The 10685-nt window shown below is 68.0% G+C and overlaps 1 protein-coding gene across 2 annotated transcripts; it reads left to right on the forward strand.

The window, feature by feature from the left end:
* Positions 1-3114: 3114 nt before the first annotated feature.
* On the forward strand, positions 3115-7591 carry MXRA8 (matrix remodeling associated 8). 2 transcript variants are annotated; one of them, XM_059691603.1, is made up of 10 exons: positions 3115-3251; positions 4504-4524; positions 4637-4936; positions 5059-5160; positions 5272-5742; positions 5984-6142; positions 6312-6351; positions 6447-6523; positions 6651-6731; positions 6814-7591. In XM_059691603.1, the coding sequence occupies exons 1-10, from the start codon at positions 3203-3205 to the stop codon at positions 6837-6839; spliced, it is 1326 nt and encodes a 441-aa protein (XP_059547586.1). In that variant the 5' UTR covers positions 3115-3202; the 3' UTR covers positions 6840-7591. The 2 variants fall into 2 exon arrangements, with proteins under 2 accessions (XP_059547586.1, XP_059547587.1); XM_059691604.1 differs by lacking the exon at positions 4504-4524 and having other exon boundaries at positions 3124-3255; positions 4620-4936.
* Positions 7592-10685: the final 3094 nt, after the last annotated feature.

The following is a 10685-nucleotide window of genomic DNA, read 5'->3' on the forward strand; positions in this document are numbered from 1 at the left end:
CCCTCGTGTGGACGGCACGATCGCGCTTCCAGGAAAGCACCACCCGCCTGGCCCCTCGTCCGCCCCCAGCTCACCGGGCGGCCGTCCTGACGGGGCTCCAATCGCCCCTCCGTGCAGCGGGGACGCTTGCCCTCCGGTCGGTGCCCCCCTGGCTTCGCTCGGAGGCAGTCGCGTGTGTCTTGTGGCTGCGTCTGGGGATCCCCAGAACTGAGCAGCGGCACGCAGCACCCCGGCACCACACAGCGCCCCGGCCTGCCAGCTGGTCCTCGCGGGGTCACGGGTCGGCGGTGAGGCCGCGGCCACTGCGTCCTCCCCGCATGCACAGGTCTTCCCGCTGGTCCAGGTGGCGGCTGGTGGGCTCTCCTCAGGCTGAGGTCCAGGCTCTGGTTGGCAGGGGCTGGGGCTGCCTCCGGGCTTTGCCTCGTGGCCCCCCCACAGGGTGAGGTCCTAGCACTTGGCCATGTGGGTGCGAAGCGCTACCCACTGCAGTCACCACTCCTGCCCACGCTCACGGTGCGGGCGCCGTGGGAGGGTGGACGCTGTGGTGGGAGCTGCCCGCTGCCTGGCCCTTGGGCGGCGTTTCCCTTCTGGTCCCGAGTCCCCAGGCTCCACATAAGCCGCACCGACCACCTTGGCATTTCCTGCGTCACAGCCCACATCCCGGCCCCTCAGTCCCTCCAGGCCCGGCTCCCCTGAGTGGCCTTGGCGAGGAAGCCAGACCACAGCACGGCTCCCCCTCCCTCCCCTGGGAGGGGTTCCCTGGGCCTTTACTGTGGGTGTCGCCCCCCAGAGGCCACTGCGGCCCCCGGACAGCACTCCTCACTGCCCATGGAATGATCTCACTGACCAGGGGCAGGTCTGCCCTTCCTAACGGCTCCAGCAGCCGGAGCCTGGCCTCCGCTCGCTGCCTCCCCTGCTGGCGCACAGTAGGTGCTCAGCGCACAGCAGGTGTGACCACGTGGGAGAGTGTCTGGTGCCTCTCTGAGCGCCTGTGGTTTTCCTCCCGATGAGCCAGGCTGCCTGGAATGTCCCAGTCCCGGAGCGGGAGCCAGAGTCTGGTTCTCACCCCGGCTGCCGCTGACACCCCTGCTCAGCCCCGCCCCCCAGGGAAGGGAGGTGGCTGCAGGGCTCGGGTGGGGGTGCGGGGGCTGGGGGGGCTCGGCCTGAGCTCCAGGCGGGACTGTGGGGATGCTGCCAGCGTCCTCGCCCTGGTCTGCTCTGTCCCCGGTGGAGCGGTCAGCTGAGGCCTGGCCAGCAGTCCGGGCGCTGGAGAAGGAGTGGAGGCTCAGCCGGCTGTGGGAGGGGCAGTGGCCTGGTCCTGCTGCGCTCTGCTCACATCTGTGCCATTTCCTACCGAGGACGGGCGGGTGGGGGTGGGGCGTGCAGCCCTTTGCTGCTCCTCTTGGCTCAGCTGGCCTCAGCGGAGAGAACAGGATGGGGCAGGAGGAGGGGTTGCAGTCCTGGCTGCTTCTGTCCAATTTGCCCGCTGTGGCGAGGGGGTCAGGGTGCACTCAGGGGCGCCCCCCGCAGACGTCTTCCTGCATTTGGGTCTGCAGCAGGAGGACCCCAGGGAGCCTCAGGACAGGGGGCCCGGGGCCCGGGACCTGCTGGGAGGGGAGGCTCTGCAGGAGTTTAGGGTGTAACTGGGTCCCCTCGGACCGAGTGGCCGGCCCAGGCCATCCTGCCTCTCTCCAGCTGCTTGGGCGTCTTCCCTCCACGCAGGAGAGAGGGCGGCCAAGAGGCGGGACGGAGGACAGAGATGGAGAAACAGACACGGGGGCGCAGGCGGGGGGGGGGGGGGCAGCCACCAGCACTAATATAAACCAGTTAGAAAAACAAGGGAGGCCAGGCCTCGAGGCCCAGGGCGGAGGCCGGCTTGTTTTTCCAGAATGAAAGGCCCCGGGAGGAGCTGGGGGTGAGCGGAGCCTGTTCCATTCAAGTTTGGAAAACGGGCCCCGCCCCCCAGGGCCTGGACCCGCTGAGGAACCTCCGTTAGGGCTGTGGGTGTGGGTTGGGGGCTCCCTCCTGTCACCCTGTCCCCTCTGCAGCGGCGCTGGCCTCCGCCGCCCGGAGCTGGGCTGGGCGCCTGACTTGTCTGAGGACGTGGGGACCAGGGCAGGGTTCACGCCGAGACCCCAGCCCGCCAGGGACAGCTGGGGACCGACCCCAGCCGCACGGCCGCGGAGGAATGCACTGTGGGTTCTGGTGGCTCCGGCTGGTTTTCTCCTCTGAGGTTTGCTTAACTAGAAGGAGCGGGCTTGGTACACGGCGCTGCTCTGTTATTTCCCATTCGTTTATGTGACTCCGTAGGTTTTCCCAGTTTCAAATTAGTGCCTTCTGGGGGGGGGGGGCTCCCGTGCCCTCTCCCTCCCCTCTCCTCCGGGTGGGGGTGCTCCTAGGAGCTGTGTAACCCAGGTTTGAGTTCAGGGACCCCGATTCTGCCCTGGATGGTGGGCAGATGTTGCGGGGGCAGGCCAGAGAGGTGGGCGTTGCTTCCGCACTGGCCCCCCCAGTGCTCAGGGTCCCCCCCTTACTCCACGGCTCCTGTGGAGGGTGACGATGCCTGGAAACCACCAGGGCCTCATGCTGTGCCCAGGCCCCGCCCCAGGCTTCCCCCCAGGGCTGGGCCGTTCTGATCCCCGGTTCCTAGATGAAGAAATGTGGGGTCATCACAGGCTAACGGAAGAGCCGGCGGTTTGGCAGCCTGGATCCCTGGGGGTCCCTGCCCGGATGCCTCCACCCCGGGCAGGGGCCAGGCTGCCCACAAGGGGGAATGCCCTGGGCAGTGTCCCCCTGCAGAGGTGGGGTGAGGGGGTGCTCACTGCGGAACCCCAGCCCACAGCAACCCCAGAAGGGCCCCACATGTCACAGCCGCCCACAGGCATCATCGGGACCTCACCCTCAGCCCTCCCGTCCTCCAAGGGCTGGGCTGCTGCCCCTCCCCAGGACCCGGGCCAGAGAGGGGCCCCCCTCTGCCTGACGCCCTCAGGGTCTGGAGCACAGTGGCCACAGGGCCCCCTCCCCACGGGCCGGCCAGGGCGGGGGAGGCCAGGGGGCTGGGCAGAGCGAGGGGGCGGTCTGCAGCCCGCGACCAGCCCAGAGCTCCGTGATGTCATGGCGGGCCGAGGGGGAGGGGGCCGGCTGTTTTTCTGGAGAGTTAGAGCTGGAGGGAGGGAGACAAAGCCAGGCTGGCGGCGGCACCATGGAGCTGCGGGCCCGAGTCTTAGTCTGGAAACTTCTGCTTCTGCAGAGTGAGTGCGGGGTGTGGGGCTCAGGAGGCGCCAGCCACCCGTGCGTCCCAGGGAGTGTGGTTTTAGGCAAAGCCGCCTGCCTGAGCTCGAGCCCAGCGCGGGGGCTGCCGGGTGGGAAGGGGACAGTCAGGGGGGACCTCAGGGATGATGAGGCCCCGGGACCCGGGACCCGGGAGGGTGTGAGCCTTCAAACGCCCTCCTCACGCGGAACCTGGAGCCAGAGGCCAAGGAGGGCTGGGGGGGCGGGAGCGGGGCTGAGGCAGCCGCCGGGGTCCCTCAGGCAGGGGGCCCCCAGCCTGTGCTCCCTGTGGGCGGGAGGGGAGCCCGCGGGGGACTGTGGGGCTTGCAGGGTCTGTTCCTTGGCTCCCTGCACCCCACCCCCCAAGCCCGCCCGAGCTGGCCTGCTGACCCGGCACATTCCTCCGTCCTGGCGCCCAGCCGCAGCGCGGAGCAGGAGCCTGGCTGTGAGGTGGCCGATGTGGGGTCGCTCCTCACATCCAGCCTTTTGGTGCTTCAGACCCTGCCCTTCAGGACCAGAGGCTCCAGCCCCGAGCTCTGGGGGTGGGGGTGGCTCCCAGGTGAGGTCCTGTGCCCGGCCCTGGCAGGTGCAACGCCTGCCTCCCCAGACGCCAGCCTCCCTGGTGCCCAGGCTCCGGGGGCCGTGCTGGCAGCCTCCGTCACCTGGGGGGGGCCTTGCTGACAAGCCTGCATTCCAGGGCCAGCCAGTGGGGTCTAAGCCGAATCCACCACCCACCACGCACCCCGAAGGGCATGGTGCCCCTGCATTGGCTGGGAGGATTAAGGGGGGCTGTGGGAGAGGTGCCTGTGCCATGGGGGCTGGAGAGACCTCACCTGTGTCCTCCTGGCTCCTCCGGCTTTATCCCCACCCATAAACCGGGTGTTAGCACCCACCTCAGTGGGGCCTACAGAAGGGACAAGGGGCCCGGCCGGCGGGGCTCAGTGGTTGAGCATCGACCTATGAACCAGGAGGTCAGGGTTCGATTCCTGGTCAGGGCACATGCCCAGGTTGTGGGCTCAGTCCCCAGTGTGGGGCGAGGAGGAGGCAGTTGATCCATGATTCTCTCTCATCATTGATGTTTCTCTCCCTCCCTCTCCCTTCCTCTCTGAAACCAATAAAAACTATATATTAAGAAAGGTGGGGGGACGAGGGCCAGTGCCCCTCCCGGCTGTGCCTGGGATGTAAAGGCCGAGGTCACCCCTCCCCACTGACTGGTTCTTCTTGTGCCTCCAGGCGCCGCCGTCCTGTGCTCAGGTGAGTGGCCAGCCCCGGCCCCGCGACGGTCCCCTCCTGTCCCCGCGCCTGGCCAGCCCCACCCCGTCCCTGCCCCTGCGTCCCACCGGCCTCAGTGACCCCCTTCTCCCAGGGCCGTCGGGGGCCGCCGCAGCGGGCAGCTCGGTGGTGTCGGAGGCGGCGGTGAGCGGGGCGGCGGGCGCCCGGGCCGTGCTGCGCTGCCAGAGCCCGCGCATGGTGTGGACGCAGGACCGGCTGCACGACCGGCAGCGCGTGGTCCACTGGGACCTGAGCGGCCCGGCCGGCCCCGCGCGCCGCCTCGTGGACATGTACTCGGCGGGCGAGCAGCGCGTGTACGAGCCGCGCGACCGCGGCCGCCTCCTGCTGTCGCCTTCAGCCTTCCACGACGGCAACTTCTCGCTGCTCATCCGCGGTACGCGCTCCAGCCGCGGGAGATCACGGCGGGGGGCGCGGGCGGGGGGTGCGGGGCGCCCCGGGGATTCACGGCGGGGGGCGCGGGCGGGAGTTCACGGCTGCTCTCCGCCCGGTGCGCAGCGGTGGAGGAGACGGACGAGGGGCTGTACACCTGCAGCCTGCACCACCATTACTGCCACCTCTACGAGAACCTGGCCATCCGCCTGGAGGTCACCGACAACCGTGAGTGCGCTGGCCCCGCGGGACGCCCCTCCCCGCCCGCAGCACTAGCGCCCCCCACCCCCCGCGTCTCTCCTCCTCCCCCCGCCCCCACTGAGCGATCTGCGCCCACAGCCCGGGCCGCCGGCGCGCACTGGGACGGCGAGAAGGAGGTGCTGGTGGTGGCGCGCGGCGCGCCCGCGCTCCTGACCTGCGTGAACCGCGCGCACGTGTGGACCGACCGGCACCTGGAGGAGGCGCAGCAGGTGGCGCACTGGGACCTGCAGCTGCCCGGGGTCCCGCACGACCGCGCCGACCGCCTGCTCGACCTCTACGCGTCGGGCGAACGCCGCGCCTACGGGCCGCCGGTCCTGCGCGACCGCGTGTCGGTGGAGGCGGACGCCTTCGCGCGCGGGGACTTCTCGCTGCGTATCGACCCGCTGGAGCCGGCGGACGAGGGCACCTACTCCTGCCACCTGCACCACCACTACTGCGGCCTCCACGAGCGCCGCATCTTCCACCTGACGGTCACCGCGCCCGCCGCCCCGCCGCCCCCGCGGGGCTCGCCGGGCAACGGCTCCAGCCACGGCAGCGCCCCCGCCCCAGGTGCCGAGGCCGCCCCGGGCTCCCGGGGAACATCTAAGGGCTGGGAACGGCCAGGTCCGGCTGGTGGGAGCCCGCCCGGCCCATCCCCGCCCCACGGGAGGGACGGGGGTCAGCGAGGGAGGCCCCACGGGCGGTGTCCGCCTGTCCCTTCCCAGGGCCACCGGGCGCAGCGCGGGCGGCTGGGGTCAGGACGCCCCGACTGTCAGCCCCGCCCCTGACCCGCCCCACGCGGCTCTCGCAGACCCCACGCTGGCGCGCGACCGCAGTGTCATCAACGTGATCGTGCCCGAGGGCCGCGCGCACTTCTTCCAGCAGCTGGGCTACGTGCTGGCCACGCTGCTGCTTTTCCTCCTGCTGCTCATCACCGTGGTGCTGGCCACGCGGCAGCGCCGGCGCGGGGGTGAGCGCGGGGGCGGCGGGGCTGGGGGCCTCTGGGGCAGAGGGGGCCGGCGGTGCCTGGCTGAGCGGAGGACCAGGGGCGCCCCGTGAGCCTGGGTACTGGGTGGGGGGTTCGGGGCTGGGGGAGCTGGGGGCGGGCAGACTGTCCCCACACGAGTCTCCCTCCCCAGGTTACGACTACTCGGACCAGAAGCCGGCGAAGTCCAAGGGGTGAGTGCCCCCCGCCCGCTGTCCGGGTTGGCCGGGCCCGGGCCGGAGCCTCCCGCGGTCCTAACCTCCCCCCCCTCCTGCCCCCTCCCCCCCAGGAAGGACGTGAACTTGGCGGAGTTTCCTGTGGCCACAGGGGAGCAGGCTTTTTACAGGAGTGAGGACATCCAGCTAGGTGAGGCGCCGCCGCACGGGCACGCGCACTCACCCACACATGTGCACGCGCACACACACGCACACGCCGGGGGTGCGGCGGGGGGGAGGCACCTCCAGGGCTCACCGCTCTCTCCCCGCCCCCCCAGATTACAAGAACAACATCCTGAAGGAGAGGGCGGCGCTGGCGCACTGCCCCCCGCCCGCCAAGCACATCGACTTGGACAAAGGTGCGTGGCCGGGAGGGAGACCTCTGCCCCGCAGGGCTCCCGAACCCGGGGCGGCCGCCCACCCCGTGCCCTTGTCTTGCAGAGTTCAGGAAGGAGTACTGCAAGTGAGGGTGGGGCTCCTGCTGGCCGGCAGCCCCGCCCCCGCCGGCTGTCCGTCCGGGAGCGCGTCTCCTGGCTCACCGGCCGCTCCTGCCGCACCCGTCCCGCCCCAGCCGCACCCGTCCCGCCCCAGCGGCTGGTCCCGCTGCCCTGTCCTGAGCCCTCCCCTGGAGCCGCCTCACCCTCACGAGCCACCGTGGGCTTCTCCGGCCCCGCCTGCTCTGCGGCTGCACCCCTGCCCCCAGCAGCCCCCTGCAGCGCCCACTGCCGGCCCGCCCGCTCCGGCCCGCCGAGCCCACCCACGTTCACCCTCGGCCTCGCCAGGCCTCTGCAGGGGGCGCAGCCGGGAGCCGGGTCAGCCTGAGGCTGGCACTGCCCCTTCCTCACGCCTTCCTGGGCGGAGCTGCCCTCTGGCTCCAGGCTGCCCCGCGCTGGCTCGGGGACTGAGGACAGCGCACCCTGCCCGGACTAATGCCCCTCGCTGCGGCCGCCAGCCGCCCGGGGCTGCCCGGGCCCCACCCCCGCTTCCCACCCCGCTCCAGCCTCTGCAATAAGCTGCCTTGACGGTCCCTGGGCTCCGGGTGACTTTGGGCCCCTCCCCGGGCTGGAGTCTGGGGCTGGGGCATCATTTGGCTTCTGTTTTGTCCGAGGACGGAGGAGAGTGAAGATGGTGCTAGAGTGGCCCCTGCAGCCACTCAGGACACACCGCCGGCTCCTCCTGGGGAATGGCCACATCACAATAAAGACCTTTCTGACTTGTAGACACGGCCTCTGCTGCCCCCTCCTCCTCCCAGGGGCAGCCTGGGCCTTGGAACCCCAAGTCCCTTCCTTCATCTGAAGCCCCCCATCATCACCCATGAGTGGAAGGTCTGGGTGGGGTGTCCTGGGAAGAGGGACCTTGGGATTTTTCAGCCCTTACGCCCGGTTGGGACAATGTGTGTGTGTGTTTTAAATATATTTCTTCACTGATTCCAGAGAGGAAGAAAGAGGGAGAGGGAGATAAGAAACATCAAACCGATGAGAGAAAATCATTGATCGGTTGCCTCCTGCACGCCCCCCACTGGTGATCAAGCCTGCAACCCGGGCATGAGCCCTTGGCCAGAATCGAACCTGGGACCCTTCAGTCCGCAGGCCGAGGCTCTATTCACTGAGCCAAATCGGCCAGGGCTGTTTTGTGTGTTTTTATAAAAATATTTTTTTTATTGATTTCAGAGAGGAAGGGAGAGGGAGAGAGGGAGATACAGAAACATCAATGATGGGAGAGAATCATGGATCGACTGCCTCCTGCACGCCCCACACTGGGGATGGAGCCCGCGACCCGGGCATGTGCCCTGACTGGGAAATGAAGCCTGACCTCCTGGGTCATAGGTCGATGCTCAATGACTGAGCCACGCCGGCCAGGCTCCGAGGGTTTATATGAAGGTGGGGGGCGGGGAGCGTGCTGGTGGATGTGAGGACAGAAGGGGTGGTGGTAGCTCAGTCCTCTGAGAAGCAGGTGGGACTAGAGGTGTGAGGGGACAGGTGGGGGTGACAGGTGGAGGTGGCAGGGTACCTGCAGCAGGTGCAGGTGTGACACCCCTGGGGGAGGGGCTGCGGTAGGAAGGCGCCCTGTGTGTCCCCAACCCTGACCCCATCCTCCAAAGCCCGGTCAGGACAGCAGGGAGCGGGAAGCCTGCTTGTGTGGGAGATGTCCCGGCTGGGGTGTGACCTGCTGAACGAGGAGGCAGCAGCCACCCACACAGGTGGACGTCCGAGCTCCCAGGCGGGGAAGGGAAGGCTCTGGGCTGTTTGCATGAAGACGCCGTGTCAATAAACTCACACAAAGGAAGTAAAGTCGAAAGACGTATTACTTTGCAGATCCCAGAATCGGGGGCAGCGGCCGAGGCAGCCCTCCGCCCCAGGCCGCAGCCTGCAGGAGGCAGCGCAGGTAGAAGCACCTGTTCCTTGTAAGGTGGTTGCTTGGAGGTCATTGATTTCTCAGAGGCTTTAGTTTGGTTATTTTATTTTTAAATTTTTTAAAAAATATATTTTATTGATTTTTTACAAAGAGGAAGAGAGAGGGATAGAGAATTAGAAACATCGATGAGAAACATCGATCAGCTGCCTCCTGCACACTCCCCACTGGGGATGTGCCCGCAACCATGGTACATGCCCTTGACCGGAACCGAACCTGGGACCTTTCAGTCCTCAGGCCGCCGCTCTATCCACTGAGCCAAACCGGTTAGGGCTGGTTATTTTATTTTTAAATATATTTTTATTGATTTCAGAGAGGAAGAGAGGGAAACATCAATGATGAGAGAGAATCATGGATCCGCTGCCTCCTGCACATCCCACACTGGGAATCGAGCCCGTAACCCAGGCACGTGCCCTGTCCGGGAATCAAACCGTGACCTCCTGGTTCTTAGGTGGATGCTCAACCGCTGAGCCAGGCTGGCCGGGCTGGTGGTGATGTTAAAAGGTGCCCAGGAAGAGCAAGGTGGGAACTTGGGTGGGAATCCTAAACTCTGGTCCTCACCGAGACCAGATTCTGGTGTGAGCAGGGTTGTCACGTGGTAAAATGCCCAGGTAATGACTCAAATAGCTGCCGCCCCCCCCCACACACACACACACAGGGACCCACAGTGGCCCAGGCAGGGAGGGAGGCTGGCCGGGACCCGTGGTTTGAGAACATGCCTCCCTCCCAGTCCGCTGACCCCTGGCCCCACAGTGGCCACCACTTCTACTGAGCAAGGCCCCGCCTGGAAGGGCTTAGGCCCTGGCCACGCACTCACCCCTGCAGGGCCTGAGCCTGACCACCGTGGCATTGGCTGGGCTGGGCTAGAAGCGTCTCTCTTATGACCTGGACTGTCAGGCGGGACATAGCCTTGGGGGCTGGAGTGCAGCCGGGGGATCAGGCCACCCCGTCTGTGGGTCTGGTGTAGAGGAAGCCGGACCCCATGAGCTCTCAGGCGAGGCCCTGTCTCCCTCCTTCCTGGACGCCAGCTGAGAGAGCTGTGACGGGCCCTCCCTCCAAGGCCATCCTGCTGGCTCCTCAGGTTTCCACCGAGGAAACCGAGACCCGAGGGGAGAAGGCCGGCTTTGCCGAGTGGGCACCACCCTCACGGAGCCAAGGGGACTGGAGGTCAGGGCCCCTGGTCCAGGCTGACCTGGCGTGGTCCCCAGCCTGGGCACCTCCGGTCAGCAGTGGCCTGGTGGGGTCTCCTGCACTGGCCCAGGGCCCGAGGGTCAGGACCCGGCAGATGAGTGATTTCCAGGCTCCAGCCCCCCATCCCCACTCTTGTTCTTCTCGCCAGTGGGGCTCCCTCCAGTGCCTCCTCCCGGGGGCAGCGGCTCAGGGTCTCCCTCGAGGGAGGGCATCACGCTGGTTTGACTGACAGCGGCCGGGGGGCGGGGGGAACCCTTCACCTGCTGCCTGGGCACCGCTGCACACGTGCGCCCTAGAGCTGCGTGGTGACCCCGCCCCCCGCCCCCCGCTGTCACCCTGGCATCACGTGGACGCCCGAGTCCTCCCCACATTCACTTGGCTCGTGTTTCTCAGTCCCCGTGGGCACGGGCAGGGGAGCTATGTCGGAGCTGGAAGGGGGTGGCGCGGGGCGCCAGGCTACCGGTGTCCCAGCGGCGACAGTCCTCAGCCTCCTTGGAGGCCCCGCAGCCTCGGGCCTCAGCCCCACAGAGCAGGGAGCTCTCCCGAGGGCCGGAGTCCCGTTCAACGACGCTCGCGGGGGGGGGGGGGTCCCTTCCGACAGCTCGGGGCGCGTCGTGTGGGGCGCCCCCACCCACCTCCTGCCCCGGGCGCGCCCCTGTCTGTCCACGCGCGACAGCTCGGGCCCAGAGTGTGTCGTGGGCGCCCCGTGC

This window comes from Myotis daubentonii, chromosome 3 (genome assembly GCF_963259705.1).
Source record: "Myotis daubentonii chromosome 3, mMyoDau2.1, whole genome shotgun sequence".
In the NCBI taxonomy this organism is placed as follows: Eukaryota; Metazoa; Chordata; class Mammalia; order Chiroptera; family Vespertilionidae; genus Myotis; species Myotis daubentonii.